The following is a 21,017-nucleotide window of genomic DNA, read 5'->3' as shown; positions in this document are numbered from 1 at the left end:
ATATATCTGCACATTGAGACATGCTGTCTGCTATTCCAGTCCCAGCCTCCTCTCTACTGACTCAACACATCTTCTCCAAAGCAGGTTAGCAGCCTTTCAGTATGCCAAAGAGAACGAGCAATCATTAACTTCCCAGCGAGCAAATCCCATTAAGAACAAAAATCATCTGTCCCTACATGCTGTTTCAATAATCAGTCAGTAGGTAAACGGGATCTGAAACAATGTTGTGATGTGCTGGAAGCAATTCCCCCTACAGACACTGGCTAGCAGACAAGAACAGGAAAAAACAGAATCATCTTTACAGTAAGGGAATGACAGCGTGAGAAGCTGCATCAGCACTGCCCTCCTCCCTCATAACTGACTGCAGGTAGAGAAATTACAGTCAGAAATTCATTGTTCTCACTTGTTGATACTTTTCGCCCCCTCAAGGAAAAAAAAAAAAATCCTTCCTTAGGCTGAAGTTCAAAGGAGGGAAAAAAGCTCTTGGAAAAACCTGCTTCCTCCACACATCTGGAGAGCAACATCAAGAATTTAGCTGAGCACAGCAGTTTAATGTACTTTTCTCACATGACTGAGGATGACTATTTTTATTAAAAACAATCTTCAGAGCAAAATGCAAGTTATAAAAATAGGAAAAAGTGCAGCTGTACAAATCCCTGGGAGCAGGCACTTGCAGATAAATACTGTGCTTGCACGAGCCACATGAATCGCACTGAAACCCAAGACTTTTCTTCAGGCACCACTGTGAAAATGCTAATTAGAAATTAAGATCCTTCTCAGTTTTTAGTCATCCTGGTTTTAATCAACATGTTGCTGGCACGGTCCAAATAATTGTGTTCAGCTTGACAGAAGACTCACTGCAAGCAATCAGCAGCCCCAAAAGGGAAAAATCATTGCCCCCAACTGTACTATCTTGAAGGACAAAGTTTTAAGAACCCAACCTTGAATAAATAGATCCAAAACGATGGGGATGCTCTTGGTTTTAGTCTAGGCCAGGTATATGCAAGTTCACATAAGACTTAATAGGATTTATCAAGCAAGCACTAGCAACTTTCAACTTGTGCAAACCCCATTCAGCCAACATCTTTCAAGCAGCACAAAGTACCAATACCCAGATAATTAGCAAGTTCCACTAAGCACCTTCTCCCTCTTATCAACCTTTTCTCCCATAAATTAAATGCAAAATCACTTAAATGCAGAGTTAGAGAACATCAGTTTAAATGCATAAAGGGTCAATTATATATAAAGACAGATTAACCTGAAGAAACAGTGCTTTGTGCAAAAAAACATTCTCATGTCTGGCTGAAAAGGCTTCTGAAGATGAGTGGTTTCTTCATTTTCCTTTGTCAGTGGTATGAGCAAAGCTTGTACAACATGCAAGAAAGAGGAAGAGATGATTTCCCAATAATACATGGGAAACACACGACACAATGAGTCTTTGACATTCACAAGCAAGACAAATTTCATCTGGATTTCAACTGAACTGGTTTCAACCCCAAAGTAAATTTGTTTAGATGTCCTTTTCTTTAGCTAGACTGCCACACCAACACATCACAGCATTTTTTGTAGTTTTGATGAAAAACACAAGCAAGTCTCCATAGCCCACTGCCAGGCACCATCGATCTCATCCCACGTCCTTGGTGAGCTGTTCACACCCAGCTTCCTCACCCCGCTCGGCTCAGCCAGCCAAAGGCAGGGATGGTGCAGAACCAAGAGCCATGTCTTTCAAGCAGGCACCAGGACAGATCATTCCCTGTGTTTATACGTGGGATACTGGGTGATAGTCATGATACAATAACAGTCTTGTTCAGAATAGTTACAGGAACATCATCCTATTGCCATCATCGCTGTTTACTGGCCAATCAGTCCCACCCCAGTCACTACTGAAAGGCTACCTTACAGCAAAGGGATGGTGCAAGATGCGACTGTGATGAACCAGGCTGGTCTTTGCTTTGCTCCCTTCACAACAGCAGCAAGGGATCTCTCTTCCATGGTGGGTGAAAAGGGTGTTTCAGAGCTGTTTTCCTCCCATTAGCAATCTGGAGCATTTTGCGGGAGACAACCGCCTGCCAGCAGCATGTGGCAGCAAAGAAAGTTTGCAGTTATCACAAGGTTGGTACAGACACTGATGAGGAATAAAATTTTAAAAGAAACAGGACAGGCTAGTATAGCATAAAATTATATCCATCATAATTAAAGCAATCATATGAAGCTTAATTACAAATACATTCTGTTAACCTCATTAAGACATCTAAATGTGGATTCTTTTCAGCTATTCTTGTCTTAGGAAGTATAAACTCATGATGGGGAAGGGGGGGTAAAAAAAACCCAAATGTTTTTTAAAAGTTTATTTCTAGCCCTGAAAGAACAGTTATTAAACAAAGTCAACAAATACAGTAGTTAATATTGCAGTAACAATTAAATAACATAATGGGATTAAATTACACAAGATGCAACATTAAAATCTGAAGACAGTTAAAAAAATAAAAAGAAAGCTTGCACCTACTTCCATTTCCATTGATAGCGTGAGAACAGAGGGAAAAATGGACCAGAGACATGTATTTATTCAACTCCAGATGGAGAGACCCTTAACCTCCTCGCTCCCTCCCCAGCCACCCACCATCCCCTCTGACAAAGGGACCCAGCCTCTCTGCTCTAGCCACACCTTTGCACCTCCCTGCACGGGAGAGCTGGGGCGGGGGGAAGCCTACAATTAGTCTCATTAACATCTAAGGCAGGTCAAAGTGCACATTCCCAGTGCCACGGTTGTTTTTAATGAGGTCTGGTTTATTCTACAGTAACAAGAAAATGCCAGGAGCCACATGTTCCCTGCACACTCACATTTCAGCCATAAGCTGCCCAGCTCCATATACCCAACTAACCACGGCACCATACACTACACTTCAATACGTGTCACGTGTATATTTGATCCTGACTCAGGATCCTGTGCTGGCACCTGAGAGCAGGCGAGACATATGGGAGCCCTAGCACCTTCCCTTATCACCATCTGCTCGAACTCTGGCCGGTCTCTATCTGCCCTAGTGACACAACAGAGTTGAACAGCCCTGCAGCAAGTTTTAAGGACACTAATCTACTCCCATCAGGGGAAAAAAACCCACTGCTTGCATTTTTTAATCTTGCAGATACATCCAGCTGACATCGTCAGAAAAGCGATGCCTGACCCATTAAGACACAAAAGCATAGCACAGCAACCTTCTCATGGCTCTCCTCTTCTGTCAGCTCCATCTCTGACCCCGATTTCTGGTAGCGGAGGGTGAGAAACCTCACTACGTAATAATTAAGGCTGCTGCGTGGGGAAGGGAAGATGTGGACACTTCTCAACCTCAGTGATAAACACATTTCCAGGTCACGCAGCAAGTGCTGAGATATGTTTTGGATTGGGCCAAGTTTTGTGTGCTAAGATGGCTGAAAGTTTGGAAATCATCTCCTAAGTAGACTAAATCGGACATATTTTGTAACATGTTTTATATCATTCTCATTCATCAATAAAAGTGAAATAATAAGTTAAAATTACTTATGATTTCATTGTTTTCTCTTTTAAAAAAATCTAAATTTATCACAAGTTATCTTACTGTCTAAATTGTGCCATTAAAATAGAAAGTAAAAAAAAAAAAAGAAAAAAGAAAGAAAAGCTCCCCGTTTAACTCTGGCACAAGAAGTTTCACAAAGTCCATTGCCAGCAATGGACAAAGAGGGAATCATTGGTAGGCCAGGGTTGCCTTCTCAGCCAAGCCTCCTTGCTACTTCATTTGATCTGGGAGCCAGACACTCTCAAATCGGGGACAGTGTTTACAGCATCCATGGCTCGCAATACCAGTTTTGCCTGGGAAATGCATCTAGATTTCCTTGTCTGGAATGAGACCCTTGCTTGAATTTCAAACCACAACTCTTCTTACCCTTTAGCTAGAGGGGTTTACTCCTGCGATGGAGCAGTTAACATAATTTACCTGACGTAATTTTCACCACCACACAAGAGCAGAACACAAGCTGAACTGCAATACTGCAGTGCCCCACACAACAAGGCATCTTGTTGGTACGATGCCAATTCCTAAAAGCTCGTGAGTCACAGCAGCCGACGCTGCGAGACCCTGGCCCCACTTCCCCTCCACCATCAACACAAATAGCCTCCACTGTTCTGGCCAGCCGCTCCCAGGCTGGAAGTTGGTTTTGTCATACCGTGGCTACCAGTCCCCAAAATGTAGTTATTTCTATCGCTATACAAATACTGAAATTATCTGAAAATTATTTCTACCTTCTGCCAGCTTCCGTTTGTAAAATTGTGCAAAAAATTTTTATTCAGGGTCCTCTGTCCATACCCAACTGTAAGCCTATCTGTCCCAGGTCCTGACCCACTGGGAATGCAATAAAATCCCACTAAAGTAATGGTTGTTCTGTCACAGAGTCATTTGGCACATTGTTACTATAGGTGGCTCTTCGTTAAACTGTTGGGGAAGCTGAAATGCATAGACTGTAGCGCTAGAAGCAGCCAGGGGCACGGCCCTTCTATGCTTGCCCCTGGTAACACCCCAAGAACTCAACCACTCAAGTTGCTCACTGTCCTTCAGAAGGAGGCACTTTTTTTTTTTTGCATTGAATGTTTGAATTCAGCCATTCTAGCTGGTACAACATCTATAGTGAGAAAGGATGAGTGCGACACACCACGTCTTCTTAGTCTCAAACTAGCCAGTCAAATAAGCCCCATGAAGGTCTGGCAGCACTGTCCTCCCCTCTCAGCTTTCATCTTCAGAATGGCTCTTTGGCATTTCCAGGTGTTCATAATCTTCTGTTTGAATTATATTTTTTAAATCCTGTATCTTCAGTGTCCTCAGATCTAATTATTTGTTCTTCTGATTTCATTAGTACAAATGGAGCACATACAAAACTGGAAAAAAATAGCTCTAATACTTAAACTCTGACAACTCCATAGGTTGATGCATTATTTGCTTGGGGGAAAAAAAATTACAACATATACAAAAATGTATTTGATACAAAGAAGGGAAATGTAAAATAAAAAAGTCAAAGGCACCAGCATAACTTCCAAAGCCCAAGTCAGAGCACAGATACAATACATGTTTTTGAGCCACCCACCACACCAAGCACGTTATCCCTTAAGCTTCTGGCCAGCAAGTCTAATGGGAAAAAAAAGAGCAGACAGGAAGACAGCTGGATTTTTTTTCTTGCCCTGACTATAACTGATCATTTGATCATAAATAAAGTATCTGACCCCTACCTACATATCCATAAACCAACATCCAAAGACTTGACCCATCATTAAATTTCTAAAAAGAGGCCATATCTTTGATTAAAAGTCCACAGAGCACAGGCATATAAGAAACAGCTGAATACTTCTCTTCCTCCTCTCTCCATATTAATTTTAAAAAGTGAAAAACATCTCAGTACACTACGATTTCTTAAGTAGGTGAGTTGTCAATTCTACAGTACAGTGACAGCTAATCCATAAAAGAAATGAGGGGCAAAAATGTACCTTCACATTTGTCACACCTGCTGTAAATCTAGTTAAATGGGAGCTTACTACAGCAATTTAAAAGTAAACAGGCAGAGGGGAGGAAGAGGAGAGTGACAGAGATCAGCAGGTAAAATTAGTACTGCTCTCTGAAAGCTTGAATTTGTCATTCAAGTATTGAAAGTACCCAGAAGGGTACAATGAATGGGAGCTGTTACAGCGAAGTCATTAAAACATTGTCGTTAAAACCCCTTTAAAACCCTGGGCAGAGTAAGTGGCATTTCTGGGCTGTCTGAAATTAAAAAAAAAAAAAAAGAAAAAAAGGGCAGTAATTCAGTCCTCAATTCCTTCTGAACCCCAGACAGGGATCACTACAGTCACCACAATTTATTTTGGGTGTCTTCTGGATGAGGGTTTCTTCCCTTTTGCAGACATTTTCCCCCCCAAAAAATCCCTTCCCTCCCCCCAGAAGTGTAACAATTTCATATATTATAAAGATTTGTAAAATACAAACAAACAAAAAAAAGGATGAAGGCTGTGGCAGTAATGTTAGCGGTTACTCTTCATTGCTTCTTTGGCTGCCAAGATCAGTGGCGTCAAGCTAGACAGAGGTTTGGCCAGTTTCAAGAAGGGATGCTGCCAGAAAGAGAGAAACACAGTAAATTAGTGAAAGACACGGTTTAAGAAGCCAGTAAAAGCCATATTTCTACACAGCCCTTTTCATCCAAGATATGAAATGCAGTGCAAATGCTACCAATGCTCAGCTCCTGAAGGGACAGATCCAGAGCACCACAAGCCTATTAATCATTCCTCCTTGTCCCAAAAAAGCCTGGGCCTTTCCTTTTCCAATAATTCACGACAATGAGCTTTCCCGCTCAAACATCTTCTCTCAGTCTCATTCTGCTCACTTCAGTGGCTCTATTACAGTAAATGCCTAAATTGCTGGATGCGTTAGCATTAGCAGAATGAAGGCACAGATTACTGACGGAAAGACTTCAGAGTACATACTACCAGTAGTTCCTGACCTGTAGTTCCTACCAACTGCTCTTTACTAGAGTCCTCAGAGGAAAACACAAAAAAGAGGATGCCACTTTACAATGGGGTTTATCACAGGCTGACCTTACTTGTGGCTTCTGTATCTCAGGTTGTGAGAAGCTGACTCTCTTACCTGTAGCAATTCTTTGGCTGATCCTCTTTTCTCTACATCCATCTCCAAACATCGGTTCAAGAAATCCCGGAATATTGGGGACAGTTTCTCAGGGTTCTGCAGCTCTGGTGTGCCATTAGTTGCTATCAAATATAAAGCCTGTAAAATGAGGAATATTGTATAACCAAACCAAATCTTTAAGATGCCAAACTGACCTGCCTAGCAGCAATCCCTTAGTCTACATGAGAAAGGGCTCTGCAGCCTAATTCTTCTCTCCCTGATGAGATGAAAAACTATAAAAATGCCACAATTATAGGCAGTCATGACGTATTCTTGCTAGTAGCAAAATAACGTTCAGAATCTTCTGGCAACAGATACTTACCTAGGTAAAGAAAATACCTGATTCTGACACAAGCAGCATTCTTCATGACCTACTGGATCTACTTTTCCTTAAACTATCACAGAAGACTGAGTTCAAAGTCCAATGTTTTAGTTACAAGCAGGTACTCATCTCCTAACAGAAAACTGAAGGTAGGGCTGACTGCAAATTCAAGACAGCTGTCTTCCTTCTGGAGGAGTTTTCTTGCACTGCTGACACTTGCAGGTTTTTTTGCTTCATTTTCTTTTTAATGTAGGTATTAATAACGAACAATTACTGAAACCATTCACATGGTAAACACCCGCAGTTGTAGCCACAGCTGTGCTTCTTACCCTCAGGGGGTTTTCATTGAGGTATGGGGGTTCTCCTTCCACCATCTCAATCGCCATGATACCCAGAGACCAGATATCCACTTTAGGGCCGTATGCTTTCCGCGTGACCACTTCAGGAGCCATCCAGTAAGGAGTGCCAACCATAGTGCTGCGCTTGCTCTGCTCTGGAGTGATCTGAGCACAGAAACCGAAGTCGGCTGTAGGATAACAGAATTTTAAAAAGTTAAATTGGTGCACTCCAAGTAAGTGAACTTCCTAGAAGACTTCTCTGTTACTACACATATATTTTACTCCTCTACACTTGAGAGGGTCTTGGGGCAGTGGGTGCCTCTTTTTTTTAACCCCCCACTACATTCTCCATATTACAAAATCCAACGTGCAAGATAGATACAAAACCTGAAGGTGTTTAAGCAGGGCAGAATTCCATGGAATGAAGATAAGGTTTTTTGTCCTCTGGGAAAGGGACACAAGCACTACCCTGTAGAAGAACGATATTTTCCCCAGTCCTTTTTTCAGGAATCCTAGACAGCCAAAAAATTAATCAAGCAGAATACAGAAGGCAAGTGTTCTGCACATGGTACGTTACACAGCCTGAACTAGGAAAAACAAATCCACAAACCATGGCTTCAGCCCTGCTAAACAAATTTTATTTGTGCAGCTATTGAGTTCAACATTTCACAGCGATTTGGCCATCAAATACAGGTACTACAGCTGACAGAGGCATGGAAACAAGGCTTCAGATAAGTGAAGTGCTACCCCACTCAGCAGGAGGAACCTGGACAAACAAACCTTTCCACAAGGTAACTACCAAAGAGAACAACCACACTCAAGAAAACGAGAAAAGTCACCTATTCCTATAGCCTTCGGGTGCAGCAGCAATGCATGTTCCATCATGTTACTTTATCCCGCTGCAGCACCCCCACTTCCCAGGCATGTAAAGCATCAATAAGAACACAGTTAAGGCAGGAGACAGATATTACCTTATCATTGACACTAAGTTTGAGAGAGAGAGAGAGAGAGAGAGAGAGAGAAAGGGAGAGAAAGAAAGGGAGAGAGAGAGTAATTAAAATTTCAAGTCGATTTTGAAAGTGTTACGCCAAGCAGTGCTAACAAAAGAGCCACAGACAAGAAAGTGCTAAGCTGTACCAAGAGGACAATTTAACAAAGAACTACCCCCACCCTGATTGTCAAAATGCTGCCTTAAAAAAACAAAACCAAACAAAATCAAACCTATAGTTTGATCAAACCTATCAAACACTGAGCTCCTCACTAGCACTTCTTGGCCTTTACCAAGGTGTTATACTCAGCTCAAAGCACATCTTATTTCAACAGACACACCAGAGAAGCAGCAGCAGTGTGTCTCATGACCTAAGAACAAGGCCTTCGTGCCACCAGCAAGGAGAGAAAAGACAGGCAAGATGCAGAAGCCAGTTTCACCAACCGTAGTGTGTGTAGGTATGCAGTGGTGACAGGGAGACTGGTACCTCTTCTCCTGTCACCAGTCTCCCAGAAGCCAGGCTCCCCCAGAGAAGGGGAAGAGCCTGAAAAGAAGGTGCAACTTCTTCCACCCTCCCCCTAAACAACTGCTAGCTCTACAATCACAAAGCCAAAGAGCAGCTAATCTCAATTGCAATTATAATACCTCCCTTCACATAGGATATTTTTACAGCTGACTTGTGTTTTCTCCTGTCTCTCCTTCCTCCTTACCTTCCCCCAACCTCCTGGGGCCGATGCTTCCTTACACAGGCTGCTAACCCTGTCCTTTTCCCACTGCTTTGCTTTGACAACTCTTACATTTTTGAGCCTTCTCCAGCCAACTATTCTCAGCCACATCATCTACTGTACCTATTCACTTATCTTCGGCCTCTGAATCCACACGGTTTGTGCAAAAAACACATCTTCTAGAAAATAAAACCACCTATGCAAGCAACCAGAGCATCCAACAATGCTGGTAAGCAAATCAGATTGCTCATAATCTTTCTTCACACTCCATCTCATAAACATTATGAGACTGCAAACCATCTAGCCTAGGGAATATTGCTAAGATACACTCTCATGACATTTCAAACTCCTACCCAATGGAAAAACAGCATCCCTTAACTCTTTTGTTGTTTCATGCTTTGCACATTCCAACATACCAAGAAGTCAGATTATGCACCTCTCTAGAGTCCTGACAGCTTCTTCAAGTGGTTTCACACTTTTTTATTGTCACACAGATTTACACACACCAGAAACTGACTTACTGTACACAAGTCCACACATGCATAACAATTACCTGAAAAGCAAGTAGTTTCTTTTGTCATTTCATCATTATATTAATGAAAGTGTGTTACACTTCCAGTCCAAGAAAAGGAGACCCAGTACAGGCACAGCATAAGAATAGACTGCAATATAAACGGTTAATAACGTACAATTTTCTCGTTAGTGACCTTCTAGTGAAAAGGGCAAAACATCAAAAGTAAGTCACAACCACCTGAAGAAACTAACAAAGCAACTGCAGTTAGCTGCAACTTTTCTCTTGCAATCATTCGCATTTTTGCTTCACTGTATGGTGCCAGTTACTTCATATTTACCAACGTATTCATGTGGCAACAGATTTGCTTCAATGTCCTTCCGGCCTAACATGTTCACAGCCTTAGTCTTAGGGCCCTCAGAATTCCAATACCTGCTACCCACAAGTTATACATTTTATAACACAGAATGAATTCCTATTACTCATAGACGATAAGGATTCACCTCAAATTTCCCTGACAACTCTGCTTCTACCAATTTACACTCTCCAAGTCAAAGTTTACTGGGAAAGGAAAAACAGAACATTGAAACAATTGTCTGGTACTCACTTAGTTTAACTGATCCATCCATTCCTAACAGTACGTTGTCACTCTTAATGTCTCTGTGGATGACCTGGTTGGCATGTAGGAACTCAAGTGCTTGCAAGCACTGGATGGGGGGGGGGGGGGGGGAAAATCAGCATATGGAAACTCAGTTTGTGTATGTGAACACAAACTCAAAAGCAATGCTTACACCCTCAGCCAGTGTTGAGTGCAAAAATGTCACAGGTATTATTTCAAATAACCAGCAGAGGAAGCTCTTGTGCTAAAAAATACTCTCCAGATATCATGAGGTCAGAAATCATTTATCCATGGAGTTTCTCTATCTTAACAAACCATAAATTAAACTCCTTATCATCCATCACCCCTCAAGATGCTCTCAAAAATCCCAGATGTTAATTTTGGCACATCACAAATTCTACAGAGGAACCATAAAGGATTGAGAACTTTTTAGCCTGAAATCTCACCAGGAGGAACTGGTGAGACTTAATTCTCAACATGCATGCAACATCTCCTACAGTGAAGGCTGTAAAACATCTTCACTATGGAAATCAGTAACACTGTTTTTGCATTGGTTTTAGATTAAAACCTTTCACACTAAGTTTCTACCTAAAACACAATGAAAAAGACCACAATGTAAAACAACACCTTTGCTATTTGACAATAAAGGGCTAAAGGGTAAGATATTTTTTCTTAATATAAGCAGAACATTTATCATTTTCAGCTTGGTATGGATGTAGTCCCCAGTGAGTTTTTTGTATCTCCATTTGCTTTAGCAAAGTGGCACTGATTTGCAGAATGAAGTGTATTTAACATACTGGGCAGCAGAGTTTTGATGAAGTACAATAGTTAAATATTAGACTCTTTCCTCAGAAAAGTTAATTACTGTTACAGTAAATAGTTACTTTCAGTTCTTTGCTTGGAGCTCCAGTTTCTCTGGAAACCGTTACCTGTCCATACATGTTAATGTACAAGTTTGCTTTACATCTCCTCCCTTTGGGTGAGTCATCAAATGCAGATGTCATGTTGATGTAGTCAAATGGGGTTTTTTAAAGCCTAAGTTTCCCCTGCACAGCAGATAATACAATTACTTCTCCTTCTGCCATAATAAATCAAGCCTGAGCTGGATTCCAGCATTCTGACTCAGGGCAGAAACCACTGTTAAGTTGTGACATCAGCTACTTTTAACTTGTCCATTTGAAATCTTACTGCAATCTTAAAATTATTTAAACTACAATCTTCTGGAGAACTATTATTCTGAGAAGTCCATAAAGAAAGCTTAAATGTCACAGAACTCTATTTCATACACTACAAAAACTACTAACATGAGAAAGGGATAGTCTGCATCAAGTTCATCCTTATTTTAGTACATGTTTCTTCATGAGATCCACTTTTACACTTTAAGCAAACACAGTTCCCCTCCTTCCTTCCAGAAACACTCTGAACCTTTCAGGCTTTTTTCCTCTTTTTTTTTTTTTTTTTTTTTTTTTTTTTCTTTTTGGTGCCTTTGAATACTCTTCATTAGTCAAAGTTAAAAAATACATTCTTTCCAGTTGTTAAACTTCGTTGCTGCTCCTCCTTGAACTTTAGTCCACATGATTATCACCTTTCTGTTAATACTATCAGCAGGACTAGACAACCCAGTTACCAAAACTAAAATCTTCATTTGCTCCACCACCTAACATTCTCAAACACCCAGCTCAAAAACTGCCATAGAAGTTGCAAACCCCAAATTTTATGAGTTAAAACGCATTTTGTTATTTTCTGTAAATTTAATATTGATTTCTCCTCTCAGTATCCATTCTTCCTTCTCAGCATTCATCCTTTCTAACTCAATGACTCCAACAGCAATTGTTGCAATTAGTCTTAACCTAAGTGTACCATAAAATATAGGGGAACAGAGTGCACCTTCATTCCTCTACCCATAAACTATAACACTCACCTCTCTGCAAACAGCAGCAATCTGTGCTTCATCCATACATGTTTCTGTGACCACATCTGTTAGTGAGCCTCCAGCTAGATACTCCATCACCACAAACAATTCATCTCCTACAAGGTAACTACAAACAGAAAACAAAAAGCACACCCTTTTGCCATCAAGAGATCGAAAACTGAAAAATGACTGATAAGAGCTGGTCAATGAAATGATTCATAAGCACTTCAAGACAAACAGTAAAGAAAGTTAATCTCTGGAAGGTAGCCTGAAATGTAAATGCTGACAATAAAAGCTGTGTGCTTCTTACTACTACCCTAAATGGGCAGGAGAACGCCCTACGTATCTCATGCACAAAAGAAGTGTTGCTCAAGCTTTGCTCTTGTTCACCACTGTCCCCCAACTACATGTAGTACTGCATTCATGACAGAAGAAGCCTTCTCACTGATCCAGACCATTCCCCATAACCAATGACTTTTAATTTTTTTTTAGGTAATAGTCTAAATACAGTCACATTTGCTTATAAGATAGGTGCAGGACATCTGGGTCTGTGTAATTATATCAAACCTCCTGAAACCCTTGGGGATGAAGGAATCAGCCAGCTGTCTGCATTTACCTGTCCAGGAAGTTGACTATGTTGGGGTTCTTTAGCTCCTTCATTACCAAGATCTCATTAATAATCAACTCTTTCTTGGGCTGTTTCTGCAGGTTTATCTGTTTAATAGCAACCTGAAAAGGATAAAATAAAACCGCAATCACTCAAACCTGATTATCAAAACCTCTTGCTCAGTCTTAATACAGTGAAAAGTTAGAAGAAATTCTGTAACAGGATTAGAGAAGTTTAGCACAGCTTGCAGGTGGCAAATTAAAAGAATGCAACTTGAGCATACAACTTGCACCCATAACCAACATCATCCTCTTGCATCTGAAAAAATCCACAAACAATAACAAAGGCCAGAACAGGCAGCAAAGGAAATATTCAGGAGATGAAAAGATACTTGCCTCATTTCATATCAACAGGCCTAAAGCAGAAGAGACTTGTATAGCAACTAAGAAACCAGAAGCCTTCCAATTCAAGGCAAGGCAATTCATTTTTTTGTATTTTGATCAAATTAGGTGCTGGGGTGAAAGGAATGCTGGAAGGCAGGTCGAATTCCTCTCAAAGAAATTAAGCCAATGAAGTATCCCAGAGAGAGAAGGGAAAATAAAGACCTATCTTGTCCAAGAAATAAGCTAACCAGGACAAGAATTCAAGACTTTAAAATGGAGAATTGTCCCGGATGTTAGCTACAACACTTTGAGGAGACAGTTTGGAGTTTTACAAGGTAACCTATCCATGAGTTCAAAACCAAACAGGAGAACCAATATAATCTTGTAGAAATTATCATTATCATATTGCCAAGGGCATGAAAAGAAAAGAACTCGTGGCACAGAATCACAAAATAACTAAGACTGGAGAGGACCTCTGGAAGTCATCAGGTACAACCCCTTGCTTAAAATACAGCCAACAAGCAAGACACCAAGGGTCTTGTGCAACTGAGTTTTGAATGGAGATCTCAGTGAGCAGATATTCCACAACCTCTCTGGGCTCCTGTCCAGTGTTTGATCATCCTGACTGCGAGGGGAAAAAAATTTCAGCAATCTAACCAGAGTTTCCCCTATGGCAAATTTTCCTGTTACCTCTTGTCCTGTCACTGTATAGCTGTAAGAGGAGCCTAGTTCCATATTCTCTTCACCTTCCCAGCAGGGTGTAGAAAACAGCAACAAAATCCTCCTTTGGCCCTCTTCTTATCACTTAACAGACCCACTTCTGCACTCAGACATTGAGCACTGAGGAAGCCAGAGCACTGCATCTATTTAATGCATGGAGACTGCACGCAGTCTATTGTTAGCCCACCTGCCTGACAAGATGCAGAGTAGGTTTAAGGAACCAGACCACAAAATTTACTCTGCACTTAGAAGACATGAAGTACTGCAGGATGCAGTTAAAGCAAATTAAGCAAGTTAAGAGACAACATATTGAGATGATTGAAAGGCTTACATTTCATCAAGATCTGGTGCTCCACTACAGTATTAGTAAATATGATTACTGTTGAAAGGGTAATTATTTCTCAGTGATCTAAGGAATGGCTACTTGTGGATATTTAAAGGAAAATGAAGAAAATATGAATTTAAAGAGAAGCAAATAATGCCTAAAATTTTAGTCCCAGGAACCAGAGATGATCACTGGATGACAAGCATGCAGAGTACTGCTGATGTTATCGACTTCACCAAGTGGGTTTGGAGACACCAAGCAGTAAAAGCAATGAGCAGGATGTGGAAAAGGCATTCTAACTACAGCAAAGAACAACACAGGGCAACCTCTTTCCATACAGATAGGAGCATCTCTCACCTCTACTGAGATGGGACTAAAGAACAAGTGTGCAAAGACTAAACAAAGTTTTACATCTGAAAATGCAGGAAGGACAAGAATTGCAGGCAATTGTGAAGGATTTCTGTTTTCAAAACCTATTTTTGGAACACCTCACTCCCTCTGCCTTTCAATGGAAAGACAAAACTCTATTTTTAGCTTTCATCATCTGATTACCACAGAACAAGGCACACACTGTTACAAATGACTATGACAGACATTCTTCTGAGAGGTAATAGAGATGGGAGCCACAGACAGAAATCTAGTAAAATCATTTCAGGCGCCTACGGAAGAACATTTACACAGAAAAAGTATTTTCGTTGCAATGAATACAGATAGCTTACCTCCTGCCCCGTTGCCACATCAATAGCTGTGAAAACTGTACCTGAAGCCCTGTGAAGAAAAACATTACAGCCAGCTGCATCTCTCTGTGTAACAAACATGCACATGAGCAGACAGATCACAAACACAAAATTGTGTCAGCTTTCGACACTGCAAGAGCTGTATCAAAAAGAAGGCTATTAAAAGTGGTGTCATAGAAATGCCAGTCAGTTCACACAAAACAAATTGCAAATACGCTCTCTTCTGACACCAGCCATGCCTCCAGCATTTGGGACATCTAAGCACCCAGAGGTTGCTCTGGTCCCTATGATCAGATAAGCTGGGCAGTCCTTTCTGTAGCAGATACTACTTTTCATTTTCCCCCAGGGGAAGCGTGCCCACAAACACACAGACACCTATCTGGAAAGTATACAGTAGGAGTTGGCATATATATATATATATATATATATATAAAAAATCAAAGCTAGAAAAGGTAGAACTCGCCTATACTTTTTTCTCAGCACGATTCAGAGGATCACTAGAAGAATAACTTAGTCAAGGCAGTATTGTTAGCTTAGCACAGAGAAAGCTTTCTGACTTGTCCTCATGCTATTCAGCAGTCATATCACAAACTGGATGAACGCATCTTAACGGGAAAGGAGAGGGCTAGATACACCCACAGAGAAGTCACAGAGCTATGCTTTTGCATTAAAAGACACAATTCAAAGTTTCCACCACTGTGTAAAGCTTTCACCATATGTTTATCACTGCTTAATACAGCCAACATTTCTGCCTGCTTCAGTAAGTGGCAGCTACATGATAGTATCACATAGAGAACAGTACAACACTTTTAACAACGGCTCACTGGAAACACTTACCCCTGCCCAATTTTTTCGTATCTGGTGTATTTTTTCTTGGGATCTCCTATGCTCACAATAGTGCCTAAAAAAAAAAAAAAAAAAAAAACCTGGGCAAAAGTGGGTCAGCTCAAGCAGTAAAGCTGATGCATGAACAGCCAAAGCTTCCTTATTCAGTTCCAGTTGCAAAGGGCCCAACTTCAGACAATCATTATGCTAGGTTATACTCTTAATGAGACAGATCATGCTATTTTCTTTAATATCTCAATTTAATGATAGTCTTCTGTGTAGCAAAACCCACTACGAGGTTATGACAAATTCATTAGCTTAGCCTACTCCAGAAACTAGTCAGTTCTCGACTTAAGTACAGGAACATTAATATGGTGAAAAATTATCTTCAAGATGATTATAGAACAAGCAACAGCAGAAACTATTTTGTGTTATTATGGTTGTATTCTACACCCAGATCACATTATCACAACTGAACTTCAATCAAAAAAAAAACTGTTCTAAAATTTTTTTTACTCAGTAGGGCTCTGAAACATGTAAATCAGCAACACTTCTGAATGTGGCTCTCAGTTACTGTACGACACAAAACCAGTCAAGCACAGCATTCACACAACCCTTATACAAAAACAAGGATGAGGGCAAAACCTTAATATTCCTCCCCCAATCCTAAAGCCTTTGTTTATCTGAAATAAAAAAAAAAACACCTACGTAGTTTTTCCATGATTTCTTCATCTGACATTTTGGTCTTCTTTTTCTGCTTATCACCTGATTTCGTCACGCTGTCAACAGAAGTGTCACTGGCTGGTGCAGGGATGGGGTCAATTACAGATCGTGTATAAATCTGTTAAGAGAGACCATTTTCTTTATCATCATTGACCTTCAGTTGAAAACAATCACAGTTCTTCAAAGATCCCTAAGCACCATTTTACGTAACAGGTCAGAGGCAGAAATTAGACCTGAGAAACGTTAAAGTCGGATAAGTCAAGATGCTGGAAACTTTACTGACCTCTGAAGACAGACCCAGGCACCTCCTGAACAGAGTGTGTGCTAGGAGATTAATTCTAACTTCCAGACAGATGTTTTGTGGGTTTTCTACCTGCTTATTCTTTATAACCCATGCTAGTTAACAGAACAGAAATCACTATTTAATAGTGAGATCAACTACTACTAAGATTTAAAGGAAAAAGATTCATGCTTTGCCATGAATTAGCATGAGACTCAGAAATCTCCCAGTTTCCCCCAATTTAGGGGGTTTTCTTGGATCTTTATTTAATTTCTTCCTCAGACATATGCAGCTACTCTAGAAATTTCAAACTGTAAACCTGTCACATTTTACATGTCTGCATATCACTTGACAAACAATTCACATTTGCAATCCTGGAGCAGAATAAGTGGTCAACAGAGCTAAACAATGTACACCTACCACAGTCAAAAAGAGTAAGATGGAGTAAGCGGATCCCTGGGACATTATTAACAATTATTATTCTGCAATAGTGAGAAATGAAGGACTGCACTGGAAGTTTTACAGCTACTCACCGATTTTGTGTGATCTGGTCGTGGAGCAATAACAGGAGGAGGAGCTTCTTCATCATCCTCATCATCATCTACCACAGCTGTTGATGGTTCTGAACCTTTGGCATTGGTCTACATTTTTACCAAAGTTTTTTTATAAAAAAAAAAAAACAAAACACACCACACCATGGTGTTAAAGACTTGCCTTTTTTTTTTTTTTTCTTTTTTCTTTTTCCACATAAAGATAAAAGAATTCTTACTGATGTCAAAAGAAAAGGATAGATTGAGTGGTTTAACTGCCCTGTTACATTTTATTACAAGACTCAAATACTATTGTTCCAGCGAAATACGCTCTGTTGATCCCACAATGTATGTTTTTATTCCAAAAAAAAAATAAATCTCACTTTGTTTTATACTGCAAGATTCAGTACATAACAAATACAGAAGACCTGAATTTTTATGCACCTAAGAACATACAAAAAATAGTAAACACACTCACCGTTGGTGTTCCTGAAGGGAAACCATCTTTTTCTAAATAGGACAAATAGCAGAATACATAAAGTCATCAGAAAAGTAATAAAAAGTGGACTTTACAGAATAAAGAACACAGACTGCTTTGGAGATTTTTTTTTCAGCTCTCAGGAAACAAAATTTCATGGTCATAAATGAGAGAAACTAGTATTGCACTGTACAACCAATGCAGAAGGAAGTTTCTAAAACCCTCCCCTAAGGGCCAGCAAACCCACTCCCTTCCCAACTTGCTCTTCGCCTGAGTACCCACACACAGCTTTCCAAATTGAGCACGGTTTATCACACTTATGTATTCTGTCTTACTGAGATGTGAAATCAGGATCAAATGGCTATTTCTGTTCCCTCAGTGGTATCTTGAATCAAGGATGAGAGTATTACAAAGCCTTATTACTAAGCTATTTTCAGAAGTCATTGAAAGAGGTAAAACCGCATCTGTTTGTAGGATGGTCATTCTCTCAGCCCTCCTACAGAGCTCCCAATCTAGGAGCCACAACTTATTTTGCATCTTTCATGTCACCACATGGTGACATCAAGTTCATAGATAGCTGTTTCGGCCACAGACAGGAGGAGCAAGGTCTCCAGTACAAAACCAATTAATCACAGTCTCAGAGCCCCAAATTCATAAACACAGCGCATTAAAGTTAATTTTGGCTGCTATTTTGTATTATCCAGTTCCATTTCTTCCCCCCTCTACTTAAAACAGGAAATCAACTAGACAATGCCAGTTCCCAGTCAGTTTTAAATCGATCTTCAAATATTTGCTCCTCATTGAAAAGTAGCTTGCTCTTTCAGCATTTGAATCCAATTTATTATTCTGAAAGAGAGGAAGACTGTGTTCCAAATACCCAACTCCTCTTCAATGTCTTGCACACACTTGGATCTCACCTGGAGCAGAAAAACTCAGATACTTCTGTTTTGCTGTGTCTTTAGAGTCATAGAATTTCAGCACATCTAGTACTGCCTGGGGGTTTTTCTTCTGTTCTAGCTTTGTGATATTTGAGGTCTGAAGCAACCGAGCCCATTGCTCTGGCATTCCCTGAAAAAAAAAATAGGCTATTTTAAGCACCATTCTAGTATTTTAAAGATTTTTAAAAAGCAGAACAATATATAACAAACTATAACAAGCATAACATGCACAAGCTTTAAAAACATGAACGAGTAGGATGGGGTTTTTATGGGCAGCCGTATGCCATAGGTGACACAACACAAATCACTGTGTCAACATGACACCACATCTTTTAAGGTGTGTTAAACCAGATGTGAGGAATGGGAGTACAAAAGCACTCAACAGAACCAGTGGTACCCACTAATGAAAGTAAACTGAAGAGGGTTTCTTAGGGAAGGCTCTCCCAGGTGACACAAAGCATCAGATCTGACATTTACACTGCAGAAGTACTAAGAGGTCAGAGTCTCATTACTCTGCATGCTGTACAAATACACAGTACTTTAATAAATACAAAGACTAACTCACACTTTATTCTGAAACATCACAATGGCTTCATCACAGCACTGACCCACAGCTGTTTTCTGAGCAACTCCAAGGCAGGTATACTTACAGTGAACTCTCCAGTAACAGCATCAAAGCCAACATGGATGGTATGCTCAAAATCTGATGGTGGGGAGATTTCTGGCCTTTCCTTTTCCTTCTTCTTGCTTGCTGAAAAAGACATTCAAAGATCTACTGAGCAAAGATTTCAAGTCCTATTGTCCCCATTACAACAGTTTGGATGAATGTAACTATTATTCTGTTTACTGGATGCAGGTGTTTACACATGCAGCACAGGGATTTGATCTTTTCAAGCTGGTGTAGGCTTCACATTAAGAATCAGCAACTTGTTCCATTCCAATCATTTATACTGTGGTGTGATGATTTTGGCTGGGATAGAGTTAATTTTCTTCATAGTAGCAAGCAAATAAGCGACTAAGAGCAGAGTGCAAGGAGCAATTTTTGAGCAGATGAAACGTAAACATATGAAACGTTTACAACGCAAAAAAGGACATTTTAATACGGATTAAGAACAACACCGAAGACAACTTCAGTTCAACCTCAACTTCACCCTAAAGACAGTTAAAAATCAGTTGCCTCACTGCTTCAATTCAAGGTAATTAATGCAAACTAGGACTTCCTGTGATGAAGATAAGAGTTTATAGCCTCAGAGCAACTACCTAATTTAAATTAAAAGGGGATAAAAAAGCAAGCATAATAAGTACCAGAAGCAGGAACAGATAATGAGAAGGACCATGTGCACAATCCAACCTAGATTCAATTTTTATAAGATATTTTATAATGCCTGGGGCTTGGGTTTTTTATTTTTTCTGACAAAGAGAAAATAAATAAAAATGGAAGACAATTTGTAGTTAACTCTAAATATAAAATACACCATTCTGTTCTCTTTACTCAGAAAAGGTTTGGAGTTAAGTTGGAAGCTTTCAGGAACATGTTTTCTTGTTGTTGTTGCAAAAAAACCTGAGCCCTGCTTCTTTCCCTGACAGAGCAGACGAGTGTACTTGCCGTTTGATTTCCAGGTTGAAAGATGATGCTTAAGGCCTGATCTCATGGTCCTCTGCTGAAAGGCACTGCTTGGCACTGAGCTGTAGAGCGTGTCTAACCTGACACCAAGAAAACTGCATGTGTAATCCTGGGAACGCCTGTGGGCTTGCAGAGCATATAGCTGAATCAGCTGCATTTATTATAGCGTGCATGAAGCCGGCAAGAATGCCATAGTGCTCATAAACACAAAGGAAAGCAGCACACCATTTTGCAATCTAACTTGATTACCATTTTATGTTTGTATATAAAAAAACATGGTTTTGTTTTGTTTTTAAATTCACCTTAAAAGTCACATAGTTTCAGTACAGAAAAAGAGCAGCTAAAACAGCACCCTCTTTGTTACTACATGGTAAAAAGTTACTGAACATGGTTGAGCATAGATTGTGCTGCTCAGAGCCAGAGAATCTGTCTGAAATCCCCTCACACTGTCGGGAAAGGAAGGACAGGGAGCTGAGGACAATACTTGAAAACGAAAAGCCATGTGGGCTGCCTCTAACTGAACAATGCAGTGGAAAGACACGGCTATTATAAACAGGATATCTTTAATATGGCTGCACAGATCAGAGCCAAAAAGCGAACGGACTGTCAAATGTTCTCATTAACATTGTTCAGTCACAAGACAGGAGAAACTTGCTTATGTGAAAACATTTAAGGAAAGCACTGTTTCTTCCCAATCTCTTGCAGTTGTTTATGTGAAAGCAAGGGGGGGGGGTACTCTA

General features: G+C 40.2%; 1 protein-coding gene across 3 annotated transcripts in view; it reads right to left on the bottom strand.

The window, feature by feature from the left end:
- Positions 1-2,333: 2,333 nt before the first annotated feature.
- PAK2 (p21 (RAC1) activated kinase 2) overlaps positions 2,334-21,017 on the bottom strand; it is a 46,425-nt gene continuing 27,741 nt past the window's right edge. For all 3 annotated transcript variants that reach the window (XM_026855366.1, XM_026855365.1, XM_026855367.1), the window contains exons 3-15: positions 19,304-19,404; positions 18,633-18,783; positions 17,716-17,747; positions 17,241-17,348; positions 16,413-16,545; positions 15,717-15,780; positions 14,862-14,910; positions 12,724-12,836; positions 12,117-12,234; positions 10,184-10,283; positions 7,344-7,540; positions 6,654-6,791; positions 2,334-6,121 (exon numbers count right to left, since the gene is read on the bottom strand). In XM_026855366.1, the coding sequence (XP_026711167.1) occupies positions 6,035-6,121; positions 6,654-6,791; positions 7,344-7,540; positions 10,184-10,283; positions 12,117-12,234; positions 12,724-12,836; positions 14,862-14,910; positions 15,717-15,780; positions 16,413-16,545; positions 17,241-17,348; positions 17,716-17,747; positions 18,633-18,783; positions 19,304-19,404 (1,391 nt within the window). In that variant the 3' untranslated portion in view covers positions 2,334-6,034. The remainder of the gene's footprint in view (positions 6,122-6,653; positions 6,792-7,343; positions 7,541-10,183; positions 10,284-12,116; positions 12,235-12,723; positions 12,837-14,861; positions 14,911-15,716; positions 15,781-16,412; positions 16,546-17,240; positions 17,349-17,715; positions 17,748-18,632; positions 18,784-19,303; positions 19,405-21,017) is intronic.

This window comes from Athene cunicularia (genome assembly GCF_003259725.1).
Source record: "Athene cunicularia isolate RWA chromosome 9 unlocalized genomic scaffold, athCun1 chr9_part2, whole genome shotgun sequence".
NCBI lineage: Eukaryota > Metazoa > Chordata > Aves > Strigiformes > Strigidae > Athene > Athene cunicularia.
The sequence above is the reverse complement of the archived record's forward strand: the minus strand, read 5'-3'. Positions and strand labels throughout refer to the sequence as shown.